The sequence below is a fragment of the Scyliorhinus torazame genome, chromosome 14 (assembly GCF_047496885.1).
Source record: "Scyliorhinus torazame isolate Kashiwa2021f chromosome 14, sScyTor2.1, whole genome shotgun sequence".
NCBI lineage: Eukaryota > Metazoa > Chordata > Chondrichthyes > Carcharhiniformes > Scyliorhinidae > Scyliorhinus > Scyliorhinus torazame.
Window position 1 is genome coordinate 34952363 of NC_092720.1, and position 21500 is coordinate 34973862.

Consider the following 21500-nt stretch of genomic DNA (forward strand, 5'->3'; position numbering starts at 1 on the left):
GAATGCAACAAATTTCCTTTTACAAATGTATTTCTCCATTCTTAAAGCTCAGCATTACATCTCCATGTCTCTGAAGCCCAAACGATAAACTACGTTGCTTATTACTTTTATTTTACTTCCAAGTGTCACCAACCTTGTTATATAATTTCAATTAACTCTCAGGATTTGTCAAAGTAAGATAAAAACAATTACATTTTTAAATTTTAATTCAGAAAAAATTTCAAGGATACCATTAATTAAATGTTTTCTGTGGAACTACTTGAAAAAAGCCCCTATTTTGCTTTTTATAACCTTTCTCACTTTTTCCCCTCCTGCACTAACTGCTCAATCACTTTTATCTGTATTCTATAAAAATGCAATTACTGTCAATCCTGAAATCAATATTCACTTCAAGAAGATAAAAGAGCCTGCAAATATCCTCTTTCGTGCCCTCGGGACCGGCAAAATACTTCAGACAATTAATTACTGTTGAACTGAGAGTTATTTTTATTTTGCATCAAGCAATGTAGCCAACTTGTGCACGGCAAGGCCCTATAAACAACGATGAGATACTGAGCTGTTAATCTGTTTTGACGTTCTGAGTTGAACTGTGAATATTGACAATGACACTGGGGGAAAGCTCCCTCCGCTAAAGTGCCAAAGCATCATTGTACTCATCTGAGAGAGCAAACAACTCATCTGGGCTCTTTACACATTCTATGCTTAGTTCCCGGAGTGAGGCGTGCATTTATAAACGTCTAATGCAACGAGAGTGCTATCAGCTGAGCAAAGCAAACAGTTCAAAATAGCTACCAGATATTGTGAAATTGTTAGCCTCTGTTCCCAAAGCCAAGTTGGGTATTTCTCAACTGAATCTCCTATTTGTTCAACAAAATATATGTACAGACTATCAAGGTCAGAATATAGATTGTTTTTTTGTTTGACGTTGCACATTAACTCAGCACTGGGCGTAGGTTTGTGTCATTAATACACAAAGATTGAGAATAAACAGAGTGAATTGTTGTATGAAAGCATTTAATTAATGATGTATCAAAATGCTTAATACGTATTTAAATATTGAATGACAGTTCCCTGCAGTTTGGAAATCAGTTCATCTACCAGTCCATGCCTAGAATGCTATCACTGTGGCTTGACTATGGAGCAAAAGCCTATGAATTGGAAAAAGGTAAGAATGCTTTAATATGCATGTGCTTTCTGCCTTTGTAAAGCAAATGTTTTAATGATTTTCACAGTCTGAACAAATATCTTCTGTCCAGCACCAGGGCGAACTGCTGATCGCATTGCCATGAGAACAGATCTCGAAAAGATTAACAAGGTGATAGAGGATCACACTAACCACCTGGCTCCCTACCAATTTCTGACGGCATTTTCACAACTGATTTCACGAATCTGTCATTTTCATGATGATGTGTTTGCTCGTCTGAAGGGCATTATTGTGAAGGTTTTCCTGGCTTATCCCCAGCAGGCCATGTGGATGATGACAGCCGTCTGCAAGGTAATTAGATGTTACATCATTTAATTACATTTGAATGAATAACGTTGTGTGTAATCAGAGTGGTGAGAATGTAGGATTCACTACCACATGGAGTGGTTCTCTTCCATAGCAAATATTCATTTAAGAGTATCTAGAAAATGAACACCACTCTGACTTGGAGCTATTTGCCATTCCTTCCCTGTCACTGGATATAAAACCTGAAACTCCCTTTCTGACAGCACTAAGAGTGTGCCTACATAGACATAGAACATACAGTGCAAAAGGAGGCCATTCGGCCCATCGAGTCTGCACCAGCCCACTTAAGCCCTCACTTCCACCCTATCCCCGTAACCCAATAACCCCTCCTAACCTTTTTGGACACTAAGGGCAATTTTAGCATGACCAATCCACCTAACCTGCACGTCTTTGGACTGTGGGAGGAAACCGGAGCACCCGGAGGAAATCCACGCAGACACGGGGAGAACGTGCAGACACCGCACAGACAGTGACCCAGTGGGAAATCGAATCTGGGACCTTGGTGCTGTGAAGACACAGTGCTACCATGCTGCCCCATCACGTGGACTTCAGCAGTTCAAAGAGGTGGCTCACCACCACCTTTTTAAGGGTAGTTAGGGATGGACAATAAATGCTGTCCTTGCCAGTGAACAGCCCATGAACAAATAAAACAAATGGATACGTTGATAGGGTGAGAGGAAGTAAAGTGTGGGAATGCTAAATTGCCCTTTGTGTCCAAAAAGGTTAGGTGGGGTTACTGGGTTACAGGGATAGGGTAGAGATGTGGGTGCTCTTTGTAGGGGCCAGTGCAGGCTCACTGGGCCGAATGGCCTCCTTCTGCACTGTAAATTCTCTGATAACCTACGACATGGATCTGCAGGGCACAATTTCAGAATTTGCATATGATATAATACTTGGCAGTATAGTGAACTGTGACGAGGATAGTGATGGATCACAAGAGTACAAATAAACAGACTGGTTGAACGGATGACTGTGTGGCAGATGAATTTTAATGCAGAGAAAAGTGAAGTGATACAATTTGGTAAGATGAATGAGGATAGGTAATTCAAAATGAAGGAGATGTGGGAACAGAGGGACTTGAGCATATTGTGCATGAGGCGACTTGGCACATTGAGAAAGTGGTTAAAAAGGCCTACGCGATACTGGGCTTTCTAAACTGAGGCATTGAGTACAAAAGCAAAGATTTTACGATGAAACTTTACAACACACTGGCTGCAAGCTCAACTGGTGTATTGCGTCTAGTTCTGGGTATAATTTAGGAAAGGTTTAAAGAGGGTGCAGAAAAGATTTACGGGCACAGTTCTAGTGTTAGGAATGTCAGTTGTGTGAATTGATTGAAGAAGCTGAGACTGTTCTCCTTGGAGAAGAGAAGGTTGAGATGAGATTTGATTGAAACTCATGAGGGGATGCAGAACGAGGAGCTAGAATGAAACCATTCCTGTGGGCTGAAGGTTCACCAATATAAGCTGAATGGCAAAAGCACTAATGGCTACATGAGAAATGTATACAAGTAGCATGGATCTGGAATCCAATGCCTGAGGGCGTGGTCATGGTTTTCCAAATCGAATTGGGCAAGCACTTGGGGGGTGGGGGGGGGGAAAGAAAATTGCAGAGCTGTGGCGTTGTGTATTCATCGTGTTTTTAGCGTTTCCTCACAAGCAGCTTGTAGCTGAACAGGGGCACTTTAAGAGAACGATTGTGGGACGTCACCAGCCGTTTATGCGGTCAAACGGGAAGTCTAACATCGCAGCCTGCCGTGTTAACACCTTCTAAATACAGCTCCCAAGTTTTGATTAAACCTCCCAAGTCCTGCAGACCAGACGTTAAATCCAGCACAGAAAAACTGGCGATGAGGTAGGCAAACAGCGTTTGTACGCATCCAAAGAAATAATAAATAACTGAAATCACCGCTTCATGAAAGCTGCCGATGGGGAGCCAAACAATGGTTACAGCCGCCAGATGAACCACAAAATCTAAAGGAAACAACCTGCAATGGTTGGAAATCTAAAGGAAACAAGTCTGCTATGTGCTCCGCCTGAAACAAATTCTGGAGCCGTGAGTAGCAAGTATCCAGCAGCAACAAACTTCAAGCTGGGGGTGTTACAAAACATAAAATTAAACAGGCTGAGCTTGGGTTATGCCTTGTTTTGGGTAGAAAAAAAGCAAGGTCGTTCTTAAAAATGTATGGCATATTTCCCACTTCCTCTGTTAGCTTTGACAAAGAGTCATTGGACTCAAAACGTTAGCTCTTTTCTCTCCCTACAGATGCTGCCAGACTTGCTGAGATTTTCCAGCATTTTCTCTTTCGTTTCAGATTCCAGCATCCGCAGTAATTTGCTTTTAAGAAGCTCAACTGTTGAGTTCAGGCACAAGAATTCACAAAATGTCGACTGAAACTCTTAACACAAACACAGGCTAGGCTCACACTTGCCATAGGTGTGCAAAAACTGGGCACTTAACAGTAGATTGTTGGTGCAAAGACATCATGCGTGGAAATTGTGGCAGGAAGGGCCACATTGCATGGAAAAAGAAACTGACTTCAGGCAAAAGTTGCAGGAAGCACGAGCCAAATAAAATAAGTGGCAAGCTGAATCAAGGAAGAAGTGTCCACGTGGCACAAGAAGGATGTAAGAAGGAACTTGATTCACAGTCCGAAGTTGAACTGTCATTAAATGTGCTAGCTATTTCTGGTGCAACAAACCGATATTAGGTCACTCCATTACTGGACCATTAGCCGGTGAAAATGGAGCTGGACACTGGGGCAGCCATAGTTAGAAAAGAATGAATGTTCCACAATGCATAAGTTAGAATTGGACCTTTAATTGTTTAATAGACCACACTTATTGTTTGGTAGACTGCACATATATAGTGATTGTTAGAGTTGAAGAAGTCAAGACTTGTTTTCTAGTTCTTCTAACAGAGATACCATCAGAACTTAACGGTAGTGGAAGATGCTCCCTGATAGTAAGTAAAAAGGATTGCAAACTAAGATTTCTTCGGATGAAAGGCTGTGTTTGAACCTTGAAGAGTAATTTGGAATGGCTTGGAAAACAAATGGCTGAATCGAAGTGTAAAATGTCAGGGTATGGCTACCCACCATTGTTTAATGAGTGTCAACCCTGTGACCAATGGAAGGATAAAGTTAGCACGTGGACACGGGTTACATCCTTGCCCAAGAAGTAACCAGGAATGGCCTTGGCACATTTGTTTCAGAACAAAAGCACAATAAGACGCAAGGTATTTTCCGAATTGGAGCCGGAGCATTTTAACTTCTGATACATTGGATACATTATTAACTTTCAGCACGTGGCACAGTGGTTAGCATTGCTGCCTACGGCGCTGAGGAACCGGGTTCGAATCCCGGCCCTGGGTCACTGTCCGTGTGGAGTTTGCACATTCTCCCCATGTCTGCGTGGGTTTCACCCCCTCAACCCAAAGATGTGCAGGGTAGGTGGATTAGCCACGCTGAATTGTCCCTTAATTGGACAAAAAAATAATTGGGTACTCTAAATTTAAGTAATTAAATAAAATTAACTTTCATGGATAAGATTTACGAGAAGGATGACTTATGAAGTGCTTATGAGGCCTGGTCAGATTTTGACAAATTTAGAAAGTTGAAGAATACCTCCACAGAAGAGTGCGCCATGGAATATAGCAGATTTATACAAGGCTGCAAAAACTCCATTCTGAAATTACTCAAATCAGTGTTGGCTTTCAAGTTATTGGACTGGTCTAATGTTACAAATATGTATAGGCTTCTGGTTTTGACGGGAGTTAGATTTGCGGAAAGACGTACCCTGCTAGAACAAATGTAAGAGGCTGTGAATAAAGGCCGGGATTCTCCGATATCCGGTGGGGCGGCCCGTACCAGCACCGAGGGGTGGCGTGAACCACTCCGGCGTCGGGCCGCCCAGGGGGGTTCTTCTCCGCGCCGGCCATGGCGGACCGTTACAGCCGCTCCGCGAAGGAAAAGAGTGCCCCCACGGCACAGACCCGCCCGCAGATCGGTGGGCCCCGATCGCGGGCCAGGCCACCGTGGACCCCCCCCCCTCCCCGGGGCCAGATCCCCCTGAGCCCCCCCCAGGACTCCGCAGGCCGCCCGCAGAGCCAGGTCCCACTGGTAAGGACCTTGTGTAATTTACGCCGGCGGGACCGGCCGAAAACGGGCGGCCAATCGGCCCATCGCGGGGCGGTGAATTGCCGGGGGGGCACTTCCAACGGCCCCTGACTGGCGTGACGCGATTCCTGCCCCCGCCAAAAAAACGGCGCCAGAGAATCTGGCAGCCGGCGGCGGGGCGGGATTCACGCCACCCCACGGCGATTCTCCGGCCCGGTGGGGGGTCGGAGAACCCTGCCCCAAAGTTCCTTGGAAAACATTCCTTACCGCCAGCCATCATGACACAAATGAGCCGATCAACAATAAGACAGACAATGGAAAGCACAATGTTAATGGGAGGGAGAGGTGATCTAGAAACGCCACAAGCGTCAATACAAAAGAATATTTATAACTAAAAATAACAAGGACAGAACACCTTTAACAATTATGGAAGGTAGAATGAATTGGGGAAAAATGAACCCCAGAAATGCCCATGGTGTGGTCAATTGGTGTTTTAAGTGTGATTCAAAATTCCATCATGCAATAAACTGTCCTAAGCGATATAATAGGGTGTTTGAAATCAAACACGCGAAAGAAGACTCAGACGTAGAAGAGAAAAATATTGACCAAAGAGAAGGCATTGTTTTAGTAACAAGAAGTTTCAGTCCGGTGAGGATGGCATTGGTCACAGAGTCCTTCAATTTTACTGTATCAGATAGTGGAAGTACATGTACAATATGTGGAATAAACTGATTGAGACGTTATCTGGGCTCTTTAAGTGAAAAGATTGGAACAAAGTTAAGGAATTTGGAAGTTCCACGAGTTTCAGATTTGGGGGATGATAATACTCTTAAATCACTGAGAAGAATCGTGATTCCTTGTAAAATTGCCAGAAGGAATCATGTTTTCGCAGGGATGATATCCAGCAAAATACCTTTATTATTGAGCTGACCATTGATGAAGAAAGCACATATTAAACTTGACATGGAAACTGACAAGGCCATTGTATTTGGAAAAACTGTGGACTACCAATTTACATTGTCTGGACACTATTTTCCATTCGTGAATTCTAATTTTACTTGTAAAGAAATTAAGGAAGCACTGTTGGTGCCAGAGAACCGGAGTCGATTAAACAAAAAGTTAATTGTGTTATAAAGTTGATTGGCAATTTGCCCATACATCTTACCAAAGGTTAAAGATTTAGCTCAGGGATGCGAGTGTAAGGGATAAAGAAGGACAGCATGGTGGCGCAGTGGTTAGCACTGCTGCCTTAAGGCGCCGAGTACCCGGATTCGATCACTGCCCCCGGTCACTGTCCGTCTGGAGTTTGCACATTTTCCCCGTGATTGCTTAGGTCTCACTGCCACAACCCAAAAGAATGTGCAGGGTAGGTGGATTGGCAAAGCTAAATTGCCCCGAGTTGGAAAAAAATAATTCTGTACTCTAAATCTATTTTAGAAAATAAAAGATGAAGAATACACCCAACTTATAGGAATGATAAGCGATAGATGTGATATATGTAAGAAATATAGAAGAGTACCATTGCGGCCCACAGTGAGTATGCTCTTGGCGACAGATTTTAATGAAGTTGGGGAAGTGGGCAGCATAATCAAAGACCCCTCCCACCTGGCTTATTCTCTTTTCCAACCTCTTCCATTGGGCAGGAAGATACAAAAGTCTGAGAACATGCACTAACAGGTTCAAAAACAGCTTCATTGGCGCTATCCATTTTGGGAGGAATAACACCAGAATGGATTATTATTTAAACGGTAAGCTGTTAAAACATGCTGCTGTGCAGAGGGACCTGGGTGTGCTGGCGCACGAGTCGCAAAAAGTTGGTGTGCAGGTGCAACAGGTGATTAAGAAGGCTAATCAAATTTTGTCTTTCATTGCTAGAGGGATGGAGTTCAAGACTAGTGAGGTTATGCTGCAATTGTATAGGGTGTTGGTGAGGCCGCATCTGGAGTATTGTGCTCAGTTTTGGTCTCCTTACCTGAGAAAGGACATATTGGCACTGGAGGGAGTGCAGAGGAGATTCACTAGGTTGATCCCAGAGTTGAGGGGATTAGATTATGACGAGCGGTTGAGTAGACTGGGACTGTACTCATTGGAGTTTAGAAGGATGCGGGGGGATCTTATTGAAACATATAAAATTATGAAGGGAATAGATCGGATAGATGCGGGCAGGTTGTTTCCACTGGTCGGGGAAAGCAGAACTAGGGGGCACAGCCTCAAAATAAGGGAGGTAGATTTAGGACGGAGTGTAGGAGGAACTTCTTCACCCAAAGGGTTGTGAATCTCTGGAATTCCTTGCCCAGTGAAGCAGTTGAGGCTCCTTCTTTAAACGTTTTTAAGAAAAAGAATAAAGGGATTCGGGGATATGGTGTACGGGCCGGAGAGTGGAGCTGAGTCCACAAAGATCAGCCAGATGGCCTACTCCTGTTCCTAGTTCTTATGTTACCAGACTCCCAAATGACCCTCCTATGGACTGAGCTGATCTCTCCACACTGTTAAGTAATGGGTTAAGAGACATTGCAATTAGTTGTCTCATTTATGTTAAGTATCCATTAATTGATACTGATATGTAAAGGGGCTTCAGGTGGCCTCTGGCAGGTGGTGTGTTGTTTTATGTAGAGGCTGTGGAAGTGAAATAAATGGTGTTTGGTGAAAAGGAACAAGAACTTTAGACTCTTCATTTCACAGCAACTAAAACATCGAACAAATGGTAGCAGAGGATGGTTGCTGTGCAAATGTGAAGGTTTGAAAGATACAACTTTTCCTGATCAAACCAAGGAGTGAGTGAGAAGGGGAAAAAAAAGATACATGGCTGGATATGACTATCCTCCCTTATTTTCTGAAAGGGAATCGTACGACCAATGGAGAAGTGCAGTAGTTATGTGGACTAAAGTAACTGCTTTGGGAAAGAGAAAACAAGGTATGGCATTGGCTCTTTCTCAGCCATATGGCAGTAAAATCCGAAACAAAGTGCTTTCTGAGCTGGAATTGGAAGAGTTAGACTCAGAAGAAGGTCTGGAGACTTTATTACATTAAATGGATAAGATTTATAAGAAAGGTGACTTGTTAAGTGCGTATGAAGCATGGTTGGATTTTGATAAGTTCCGGAAAATGGAGGATATCTCCATGGAAGACTATACAATGGAATTTGGCAGACTATATAAAAGGCTGCAGAAACACAATCTGGAATTTCCACAGTCTGTGTTGGCCTTTAAATTACTTGACTGTGCTAGAGTGAGCAACATGGATGGGCTCCTGGTTTTGACAGGAGTTCAGTTTACTGATAAGGATACCTTATTCGAACAGATGACAAAAGCTTCTGGGGAAACATTCGATTCCGATGGCTCTGATGACCCAAATAGGTCAGCCTGCAATAAGGCAGAATATGGAAGATACACTAGTAACAGGATGGCGAAATCGTATGGCTACGAACAGGGCTCAAAACTATAGACGGAGACCGAGATAAGGAAATTATGAAGACAGAATCCCAGATAGAACCTACAATCGGAAGATGGACCCCAGAAATGCACGGGGCATGATAAATCGATGTTTTCGATGTGACTCTCAATACCATTATGCTTTCAACTGTCCAACTCGTTATGATAGTGTTTGAAGCGACACATGGCACGGAAGAGTCAGAAGAGGAAAAAGATAGTGACCAGAAAGAAGGCATTGTCCTATTGACAAGCAGTTTTACGCCGGTAATGAGGGTGTTGGTTGCAGAATCCTTCAACTGTGCTGTATTGGACAGTGGCTGCACATCTACTGTGTGGGGAATTGACTGGTTAAAATGTTACCTGGACTCTTTGAATGCTGAAAATCGAAACAAGGTTAAGGAATTTGAAAGTTCCACAAGTTTCAGGTTTGGGGATGATAATAGTCTGAAGTCACTGAAAAGAGTGGTGATCCCTTGCAATATTGCCGGAGTGAATCATTTCATTAGCATGGATGTTGTATCAAGTGAGATACCTTTGCTTCTGAGCAGACCATCGATGAAGAAAGCACACATGAAACTGGATATGGAACAGGATAAGGCAACAGTTTTTGGAAAGATGGTGGACTTACAATTTACACAGTCGGGACACTATTGTATTCCATTACTGACAAATAGTTTTTCAAGTAGAGTGGTTAAGGATGTGTGAATGGCAGTTGAAAATGGGACTTTAGCTGATAAAAAGCTTGTGGTATTAAAAATGCATAGGCAATTTGCACATCCGTCTCCTCGGAGGCTGAAAAATTTATTAAAGGATGCAGGGGTAAGGGATGACGACTATACTAAACTGATAGAACAGGTTAGTGACCGCTGTGAAGTTTTTAGGAAGTACAGAAGGACACCAGCACGACCGATAGTAACCCTACCTTTGGCCAGGGATTTTAACGACATTGTGGCCATGGACCTTAAGATCTGGGATAAAGCAAATAATATATTTATTTTGCATTTTGTAGATTTAGCAACCAGATTTAGTCAATCAACGATTGTACGAAGTAAAGAAAAGAGAGTAATTCTGGATCAAATCGTGGAAAAATGGATAGGGACAGGAATGGGTCCACCGGCAAAATTCCTTCCGGACAATGGGGGAGAATTTGCTAATGATGAGTTTAGGGATATGTGTGAAAACATGAATATCAGAGTTATGAATAAGGCTCCAGAAAGCCCATTTAGTAATGGTGTCTGTGAAAGAAATCATGCTGTCATGGATGACATGCTTCGGAAGATTTTGGCAGATCGACCAAATTGCAGGCTAAATTCAGCTTTCGCATGGGCAGTACATGCAAAGAATTAATTTCAGATGGTTGGGGGCTATAGTCCTTATCAATTAGTGTTTGGTAGAAATCCTAAAATTCCGTCCATTTTGGATGACCAGCCTCCAGCTTGGGAGGGGACTACAATTAGCTCTGGTTTTGCTGAACATTTAAATGCATTACATAGCAGTAGAAAAGCTTTTTTGGATGCAGAAGTCTCTGAAAGAATTCGCAGAGCTTTAAGACTTAACGTATGGCCATCAGATGCCGCTTGTCAGCAAGGAGACATGGTATACTATAAGAGAGACAATTCTAATGAATGGAAAGGCCCAGGGAAGATGATAGGCATAGATGGCAAAACAATTATTTTGCAACATGGTAATCAAACTGTTAGGGTCCATTCATCAAGAATAATGGGTACAGATTACAAATTTTCAAATTTAGACAGAGCAGACAGACATGACGAGGAACCAGAGTCATCTGGTACGCATGTGTTACAGAACTATGAGGACCAATTAACTGATATAGACAGGGTTTCTGTGGAGAAACACAACACTTCTGGTGAATTAAAACAGGCCAATTTTCCGAAAGGGCAACTGCCAAAAGTTGGTACAAAAGTGACATACTTGCCTGAAGGGTCTAGTCAATGGAAGGATGCAACTGTTATTAGTAGAGCAGGGAAGGTCACTGGAAAGTATAAACATTGGTTGAATGTACAGCATTCAGGGGAAGGAGTCAAGACAATGGATTGGGGAAACGAAGTTCAAAAATGGAGGGCACAGAAACGCAGTGCCAGTTCAGATAGTATATCGGATAGCGAACAGGTCCGCAGTAAAAGGTCGAGAACTATTGAAAGGACATCCCACAGCAGAAGGGAAAGATCAAACCGTAGCAGTACAGAACGAGATACCAGGCGGGAGAGGGGACGTAGTTTGTCAAGATCTCGGAACATGAGTAAGACTACAAATGCAAATAGGAGTAGAAGTCCACTTGCGCGTGAGATTTTGGTGGCTTCAAATAAATTAGATGAAAAAGTTATTAAAGAAGCTAAACAGCAAGAATTGCATAGTTGGAGTGAATTTGGGGTATACACGGAAGTACCGGATAGGGGACAAAGAGCTCTATCCCACAGATGGATTTACACGAAAAAGGTTCTTCCGGATGGAACTTATAAGGCAAAGGCCAGGCTTGTGGCAAGGGGATTTGAAGAAAACTTAGAAGATCAGGATTTAAGGGTAGATTCACCTACAGCAGGAAAGGTTATTTTAAAGATATTCTTGGCTCTATTAGCCACAAAGGCATGGGAATGCAAATCTATAGATATAAAAGCTGCCTTTTGCAGGGGCATCAGCTCCAGAGAGACATTTTTCTCCGTCCTCCTAAAGAAGCAGCTAACACAGAAGGGGTACTCTGGAAGTTGAACAAATGTGTATATGGATTAAATAATGCATCTAGAGTCTGGTTTTTTCTGGTAAGGTCAGTTTTGTTAAAGTTAGGCTGTTGCCAGTTGAAAGCAGATCCTGCAATGTTTTACTGGCACTATAAAGGAAATCTTTCTGGCATTTTTGTGATGCATGTCGATGATTTTTTGTGGGGTGGGACTAGTGATTTTTGAAGCTATTGCAATCTCTGGTTTGAGGAAAGAATTCAGAGTTGGAAGTCAGGCTTCCGGTGCATTTAAATATATTGGACTGGCAATGGGACAGACTAAGTTAGGGGCAACTTTACGTCAGCAATCTTAATTGGAAAGCATCACCCCAATAGCAATTAGTCGTGGCCGAGTTTCACAAAAAGTCGCACTGGTTTCAAAGATAGAAAAAGAGCAAATGCGAAGTTTAATTGGGCAACTGAACTGGTTAGGTAGACAGACTAGACCGGATGTGAGTTTTGATGTCTTAGTTGAGTACAAAAATGAATGATCCCAAAGTGGAAGACATAATAAGAGCAAATAAAACGTTGGCCAAATTAAAAATGCAGGAGTGTGTTTTGAAGTTCCTGGTTTTAGGTGACCGTAAGCACTTGAAACTCATAGTTTATAGTGATGCGTCCTACGCAAATTTATGTGATGGGGTTTCAAGCGCAGGAGGTTTTATAATTTTCCTTTTGCGGAACAATGGTAAATGTTTCCCACTTGTGTGGGAAACAAAGAAAATAAGGAGAGTGGTAAAAAGCACTTTGGCTGCTGAGACGTTAAGCCTTGTAGAGGTGGTGGATATGGCTTTTTATATAAGTATGATATTGACAGAAATTTTGGGATTAGGGGATTTGGGTAATATATCTATTGACTGTCACATTGACAATAAATCCCTGTGGGAAAATGTGCACTCTACAAAAAGTGTCAATGAAAAGAGGTTACGGATAGACATCGCAAGTTTGAAGCAGATGTTGGACAGAGGGGAAATAACAAAAATTAAATGAGTTGACAGGAGCTATCAACTGTCAGACTGTTTTACGAAAAGAGGGGCGAGTTCACAGAAACTTTTGGATATTGTTAATGAAGGGCGCTTGTTTCTGTGACTTTTTTTTTTTCTTTCTCGTCCAAACAAAAAAAAAGGGGGACATCATGTGTGTGTTTTTGAGTTTCTTGAAATTTTGTTTTCACCTAATTTTTTTTTCTCCAAGGAAGGGGAGACTGTTAAGTAATGGGTTAAGAGACATTGCAATTAGTTGTCTCATTTATGTTAAGTATCCATTAATTGACACTGATATGTAAAGGGGCTTCAGGTGGCCTCTGGCAAGTGGTGTGTTGTTAAGAGTTTTATGTAGAGGCTGTGGAAGTGAAATAAATGGTGTTTGGTGAAAAGGAACAAGAACTTTAGACTCTTCATTTCACAGCAACTAAAACGTCTAACACACACGTCCTCTCTACTGAGTAGCACTGCACTCCGTATGCTCACCCTGTGGTCTATGTATTTACATTGTATATTTTATCGTATGTCCTATGTATTTTCATGTATGGAACGATCTGGCTGGTCTGTACACAGAATCCGGTGCACATGACAATAAACCCAAATCCAAATCTGGATTCACAACAGTTCTTGACGATTGCGACAACCAAAGGGTTAATTCGATACAAAAGATTGCCATTTGGCATCACTTCAGTTCCAGCTTTGTTCCAACGTGTTGCGGACCAAATCTTAAACGGATTAGACTGAATCCAGTGTTACCTAGATCACATCTTGGTTATTGCCAAGAATGAGGAAAAATATCTCTGCAACCTCAATGCCCCTCTCCAGAGATTAGAAGATTGTAGATTATGAGTCTGAAAAGACAAATGTGAAATTTTCTAAACTTCAATTGAATATCTGGGTCATGTCATCAATGCCAAGGGACTGCATAAGTCGCCTTCGAAAGTCAAAGCCATTACGAGGCTCCCACACCTTAAAGTCTCAACCAACTTCAATCCTTCTTAGGCGGACTAAATTACTACAGAAGGTTTGTCCCTAATCTGGCGACTATTCCAAAAACCTTGCACAATTTACTTGTCAAAATAAAGAGTGGAAATGGGGGGATTAATGTGAGCGAGCATTTGAGCAAACCAAAAGGGGTGTTACTCAAGCCAGAAGTCCTGACACGTTTTAATCCACATTTATCCCTGCATCTAGCATGTGACGAATCACCTTATGGGGTTTCCCACATAATGCCCACTGGTGAAGAGAAGCCTTGGCATCAAAGACCTTGAATAAAGCAGATAGAAAAAGAATCCCTAGGAATCATTTTTGGAATTAAATGATTCTATCAATTCCTGTGTGGGACAAAATTCACTTTATTGACAGACCATCGTCCACTAACAACAGTTTTTGAACCTCATACCAGGATCCCATCACTAGCATCGAGCAGAATGCGAAGGTGGGCATTACTCTTGTCAGCACACACATACACCATCAAATATCGTTAGTCAAACCTTTGTGGGAATGCAGATGGACTATCCCCACTACCCTTAATAGATAGTTTGTTACGGGGTTTGTGAAAGGGAGACAGTTGAATACTAATGTACGGAGGCTCTTGAATGTTACAATGATGCCGGCGATGGAAGGGGAGGCGGAGATAGTGGCGGCGATGGATGCGGAGAAGGCCTTTGATAGGGTGGAGTGGGGGTACCTGTGAGAGGTGTTGAAAAGGTTCGGGGAGGGGTTCGTCAGGTGGGTGAGGCTGCTGTATGTGGCCCTGGTGGCGAGTGTGGCCACGAACAGAAGGAGGTCAGAGTATTTCCGGCTACACCGGGGGACGAGGCAGGGGTGTGTCCTGTCCCCCCTGCTCTTTGCACTGGCGATTGAACCCCTGGCCATGGCGTCGAGGGAGTCGAGAAACTGGAGGGGGCTGGTGCGGGGTGTGGAGGAGCATCGGGTGTCGCTCTATGCGGATGATTTGCTGCTATATGTGGTGGACCCGGTGGGGGGAATGCCGGAAGTGATGAGGATCCTTAGGGAGTTTGGAGATTTCTCCGGGTACAAGCTTAATATGGGGAAGAGCAGGTTGTTCGTAGTGAACCCGGGGGACCAGGAGAGGGGCATTGGTGAGCTCCCGCTAAAAAGGGCAGAGAGGAGTTTCAGGTACCTGGGGGTCCAGGTGGCTAGGAGCTGGGGGGGCCCTACATAAGCTTAACTTCACGAGGCTGGTGGAGCAGATGGAGGAGGAGTTTAAGAGGTGGGACGTGCTGCCACTCTCCCTGGCGGGTAGAGTGCAGTGACTTAAAATGACGGTGCTCCCGAGGTTTTTGTTCCTGTTCCAATGCCTCCCCATCCTGATCCCTAGGGCCTTCTTCAGGCGGGTTAACAGGAGCATTATGGGGTTTGTGTGGCGCAGAAGATCCCGAGGGTGAGAAGGGTGTTCCTGGAGCGGTGCAGGGCTGCCTAAACTCTGTGGGTATTATTGGGCCGCCAACGTGGTGATGGTGCGTAAGTGGGTGATGGAGGGGGATGAGGTGGCATGGAAGAGGCTGGAGATGGCGTCCTGTGGGCACGAGCCTGGAGGCGCTGGTGACGGCGCCGCTGCCGCTTCCTCCAACGAGGTATACCACGAGCTTGGTGGTGGCGGCTACCCTCAAAATTTGGGGGCAATGGAGACGTCACAGGGGGCAGGTGGGGGCCTTGGTGTGGTCCCCGATTCGGGGGAACCACCGGTTTGCCCTGGGGAGGATGGACGGAAGGTTTCTGAGCTGGCACAGGGTAGGTATTAGAAGGATGGGGGACCTGTTTGTGGATGGGAAGTTTGCGAGCCTGGGTGAGCTGGGGGAGAAGTTTGGGCTCCCCCCGGGGAACACCTTCAGATATATGCAGGTAAGGGCGTTTGTTCAGCGGCCGGTGGTGGAGTTCCCACTGTTGCTGCCATGCGGGGTCCAGGACAGGGTGCTGTCAGGGGTCTGGGTTGAAGAGGGAAGGATCTCTGCAACATATCAGGTGATGCAGGAGGTGGAGGAGGCCTCGGTGAAGGAGCTAATGGGTAAGTGGGAGGAGGAGTTGGGTGAGGAGATTGATGAGGGGATGTGGGCGGATGCCCTGGGGAGGGTGAACGCTTCCTCCTCTTGCGCGAGGCTTAGCCTCATACAATTTAAGGTGCTGCAATAGGGCTCACATGACCGGGGCAAGGATAAGCCGGTTCTTTGGGTGTGAGGACAGGTGTGTTAGGTGCTTAGGGAGCCCAGCAAATCACACCCACATGTTCTGGGCTTGCCCAGCGCTGGAGGACATTTGGAAGAGTGTAGCGAGGATGGTGTCGAGGGTGGTAGGTTCCAGGGTCAAGCCGGGCTGGAGGCTCGCAATATTTGGGGTGGCAGAGGAGCCGGGAGTGCAGGAGGTGAAAGAGGCCGGTATTCTGGCCTTTGCGTCCCTGGTAGCCCGGCGAAGGATTCTTCTTCAGTGGAAGATGCGAGGCCCCCAAGCGTGGAATCCTGGATCATCGATATGGCGGTGTTTATTAAATTGGCGAGGGTGAAATTCGCCTTCAGGGGATCGGTACAAGGGTTCTTCAGGCGGTGGCAACCGTTCCTTGACTTCCTGGCAGAACGTTACAAGATGGTCAGCAGCGGCAGCAACGCGGGGGGGTTGGTTCGTTTTTCTTGAGTGGGTGTGTATTTTTGCCTTTGTGTTGATGAAGGGTGTTAATTTATTATTTATGTATATGGGGGGGGGGGGTTGTTCTTTTTCTTTCTGTATTTTGTTGTTGATATTTTGTGAAAATTTGAATAACAATTTTTTTTTAAAAATAGTTGGTTGATGGGCAGTTCGTTGGAAACGGCCAAGTGGATAATGCTCCTGTAGCTACAGGGCAGGTGAAGAGTAATACCATAAGTGATCCAGTACAGTCTGAGGTTTTGGACCTGGTGGTTCGAGGCAAGTCTTCAGGAGCAAACCCTGAGTTTTCCGTACAGGCAGGTTGTCTCCTCCGGGGAATGAGAGTTACCATTCCACCATTATTAAGAAAAAGCGTATTAAACCAATTACACAAAGGCAACTGTGGTATTGTAAGCATGAAGGAGATAGGAGCTTTTTTTTGTGGCCAGGGCTACGTGCTGAAATAGAGGAAAAGGCGCAAATATGTTAGTCTTGAGCAAAAGTGCAGAACCTGCTGCCACTGGCCCTGTTGCACCCATGGGAAAGGCCAGAAGAGGAAGGCCTGACAACGGAGGGTGTTGATTATGTAGGACCATTGGAAGGGTGCATGTTTCTCATTCTAGTCAATGCTCACTTGAAATGGCCTGAAGTTGCCATCATGAAGTCAACGTCATCGGAGAAAAAAGTTGAGAGATTGAAATCTTCAGCACATTCAAGTTCCCTGAACAACAAGTGAGTGAAAATGGACCGCAATTCAAACGTTCATAAACTACTTTGAAAGGGAATGGAATTCAACACATCCCATCTGCTCCTTATCACCCTGCCACAAATGGGCTGGCAGAACGTTTTATACAGAAGATTAAATATTTGTTTAAGGTAAGCAGAGAACAAGATTCATTATCTAAACGCTTGAGTCAATTCCTGCTCACATACAGGAATACTGCACACACAACACTCCAGTATCTCTGGTCTTGCTAATGATTAAATGTCAACTACGAACAGCATTCGATTTGGTAAAACCACCAAAGACAAAATAAATTGTCAAGAAAAATCAACTCATACAGCGGTATAACAAGGCAAAATGTCATGTTTTTCTGCCAGGGTCAAGAAGTTCTGGCAAGAAACTATACCACAAGTGAAAACTGGATTCCTGCCACCATTGGTCTCCTACATGGTACAAACCCGAGATGATGTAATATGGAGAAGGCATGCCGATCAACTTTTGGTGACAAGAACCAATCTGCCAGAGGCTGAACCAACAGAGAGACCAAATCCAGCTGTGTCAAGAGACGACCTGGTCCTTCCCGAGAATCTGACACTAACTGAACCAATTGGGGAAAACAGCACCTCAATTGCGAATCAAACACCGAGTCAATCTCATATCGCTACATCGACTCTGGTTAAGATAACGAGTGACAAGCAAAGCAAAGACACCAGAGGTTGCAGCAAATACGGAAAAGCAGATGCCCACGGTTCGCTGACAAGCACACAGAATGCGGCTTCTGGAATGACTGACGCATTGGCTTGTTGTTGATTAATTGTTCATGTTGCTAATTGATTGTTGATACTGTGCTGTTTATTGTGTCAGGGACCTTTGATTTAAAAGGGGAGCAAATCGTGTGTATTCATTGTGTTTTTAGTGTTTCCTCACAAGCAGCCATATAGCTGAACAGCCATATAGCTGAACGATGGCGTGGCGTCATTTTCCATTTGCACGGGTAAACAGGCAGTCTAACAACGCAGCCTGTAGTGTTAGCACCTTCTAAATAAAGCTCCATGTTTTGGTTGAACCGCCAAGGCCTGCAGACTCGATCTTGAATCCACCACATGTGGGGAAAAGACGGAGAAATGAACCTGATTGGTGGGCTCTTGCAGAGGGCCCTCAGGGAGACAACAAACTGAATGGCCCGGCCCCTCTTTGTGCTGTGCTGTAACTAACCTACAATTCTGTGAATGTCGCAACAGTTCAATTCCCAAATGTTTAACTACATAAAAAAACATTGTACATAAATTTTCTAAAAAATCCCAAGAAAATATGGCTAATTTTTAAATTAATATTTAATAAGGTCACCTCCTTTAGTTAGGAGGTGGTTTCTGTTTAATTTAGTTTTCTACTTTGAGAAACCCTGTCAGAAAGAGGAATAATTTGAAATGTCTATTTGACCATCTTTATAAATAAATGTAACTTTCTCGAAATAGCACCTAAAAATTTAATAGCTCCTGAATTGGATTTTTGGATTTTATACAATTTTAGTGTGCTGCTGTATTGAGTAAACAAAACTAGTCTGCATCAAAAACAAATGCAAGATGATACTCTAATTTCACTTTCTTCTCCGTGCTGTTAATGAAATAAACATTGTACATTACATGACGAACGTTCTTTGTCTTTTGCAGTCATCGTACGCAACTCGAGTTACAAGGTGCAAGGAAATTCTTCAGAAGGCCATCACTGATAAGAGCTGCTTAGGCAAGTTCATCGGAGATGCCACTCGTCTTACTGAAAAGTTGCTGGAACTGTGCAACAAAACGGTACATGCCTTTTGAAAAATTTTTTTTTTTTAACTTTTCCAATTAAGGGGCAATTTAGCGTGACCAATCCACCTACTCTGCACATCTTTGGGTTGTGGGGGTGAGACCCATGCAGACACAAGGAGAATGTACAAACTCCACACGGACAGTGACCTGGGGCTGGGATCAAACCCGGGTCCTCAGCGCCGTGAGACAGCAGTGCTAATTACTGTGCCACCCTCAAAACGGTACATGCCTTAATATTTCATAAAATCCATGTATATATTTTACAATTTTTTGTTCTGTCAAAGTGTTATAGAGTTATCAGCATTGAAGAATCTTAAAATAATTATCTCCAATCTTTATTCATATTTGTGAATAATATTGCCCTATTCCTTTCAGTAAGTGTGCTTATAGGAAGAAGATGGTATACAGGATGACACCTTCAAATCCATTTTTTCCCCTTCCTCTGCCTGTGCCCCTACCCCACCCCCTTAAAATGTCTCGGTTTACAATATTTTGAGTTGTAGGAAGTGGTTTCAATTTAATTTGATTTTCTATTTTGAGCCTCAATACTCATGAGGGAATGTCTCCTGATACCACAGTGTGGCTTCATTAAGCTGTTTGGGAGGCACATAGGCCAATGTGCAACGGATCCTGAGTTATATTGTGTTGCAGACTTGATCATGGAGTTGATCTCAGAAGAACTGCTTTATGGTGAAGGATGTTTTAAAGAACTGGTCCATTTTTGGAGTTTAGATCACTTTTAAGTGGAAAATATCTCTGACAACAATAGCATCAAAAATGTCTTTCGCTAAAATAAAAGCAGAACACCGTGGGTGCTGGAAACTGAAACAAAAACAGGGAAAGCTGGAAAAACGCAGCCCATCTGGCAGCAACCGTGGAGATAGAAAACCAAATTAACATTTTGAGCCTGCATGGCCCTTCGACGGAACTAAATAGAGGGGAAAACGTGTTGGGTCATATGCTGTATAAGAGGGGGTGGAACAGTGGGACCAGTGATTAGTGGGAGCTGAGAGAGATTGCAGCAAAGATGTAGCAAAATTTAAGAATAAGTGACGAATGGCCCAGTGGGGGAGGGGGAAGGAGGATTTTTGCAGAAGAACAAAAAATGTTTGGGATATTTAAAAAATGTTTAGATGGAGGAGAACGATCACAGTCTAAAATTGTTGAACTCAGTGTTGTGTCCTGAGGGCTGTAACATGTATGACCAGAAGATGAGATGCTGCTCCTCCAGTTTGCATTGGACTTAGTGCAGCATTGTAGCATGCCCAAGGATAAACATGTGGGCATGAGAGCAAGGTGCTGAATTGAAATGGCAAGCAATAGGAAGGTTGTGGCTGTGCTTGTGTACTAAACGAAGGTGTTCCGCAAAGCAGTCACCTAGTCTGTGCTTAGCCTCCCAATGTAGAGGAGGCTACATTGGCAGCAGCAAATACACTAGAACAAATTGAAGGAGGTTCAGGTGAAATGTTGCTTCATCTGAATGGAGTGCTTGGGGCCTTGAATGGTGAGGAGGTCAAAGGGCAGGTGTTGCACCTTCTGCATTTGTAAGGGATGGTGCCGATGAAAGGGGATGAGGAGTTTGGGCGTGATGGAGGAGCGAACCATGGTGTCACGGAGGGAGCAGTCCCTGCAGAATTCGGACACAGCTCAGGGGAAGATATGTTTTGTGGTGACATCATGCTGGAGTTAGTGGAAATGGCGGAGGATCATAGAACATACAGTTCAGAAGGAGGCCATTCGGCCCATCGAGTCTGCACTGACCCACTTAAGCCCTCACTTCCTGTAACCCAATAACCCCTCCTACCCCTTTTGTACACTAAGGGCAATTTAGCATGGCCAATCCACCTAACCTGCACGTCTTTGGAATGTGGGAGGAAACTGGAGCACCCGGAGGAAACCCACGCAGACACGGGGAGAACGTGCAGACTCCGCACAAACGGTGATCCAGCGGGGAATCGAACCTGGGACCCTGTCGCTGTGAAGCCACAGTGCTAGCTACTTGTGCTGCCCTTTGAAAGCCCTCATCCTTTGAAAGCAGAGGCTGGCGGGGTGGAACACCCTTTTTGTTCTTCTGAAAAAAGCCTCCCTCTCCCGTCCGCCACAGGGTCATCTGTCACTTGTTCTTCAGTTTTGCTACATCTCTCCCAGCTCCCACTAATCACTGTTCCTGCTGTTCCACCCCCTCTTATACAGCATGTAACCCAACACGTTTTCCCCTCTCTTTAGTTCCGGAGAAGTGTCATGCAGACTCAAAACGGTTACTCTGTTTTCTCCTCCTATTGATGCTGCCAGACCTGCTGAATTTTTCTAGCTTTCTCTGTTTCTGCTTTTTAAAAAAAAATCTCAGCTCTTCAATCAGGAGGAGAGGGAGTTGTAAGTATGGGCATTGTTACTATTTTCATTATATATATTGTTTCTCACATAACCGTGCACAAGGCCTAAACCATATGTTGAATCTTCTCCACCCTTTGATGGAGTCACGATGTCTTTGCGCACACCCATGAAATAAAAACTCAGAAACGTGTGTTTTTATACTTGAAATAATGTA

The 21500-nt window shown here is 44.0% G+C and overlaps 1 protein-coding gene across 2 annotated transcripts in view; it reads left to right on the plus strand.

The window, feature by feature from the left end:
* The window catches only part of LOC140389628 (serine/threonine-protein kinase ATR-like), a 119840-nt gene that overhangs the window by 79535 nt on the left and 18805 nt on the right, over positions 1-21500 (plus strand). Inside the window, exons 37-39 of one of the 2 annotated variants that reach the window (XM_072473911.1) lie at positions 1068-1165; positions 1257-1495; positions 18812-18946. In XM_072473911.1, the coding sequence (XP_072330012.1) occupies positions 1068-1165; positions 1257-1495; positions 18812-18946 (472 nt within the window). Of the gene's footprint in view, positions 1-1067; positions 1166-1256; positions 1496-3824; positions 6371-18811; positions 18947-21500 lie in introns of those variants that run through there. The other variant, XM_072473912.1, reaches the window with a different exon arrangement.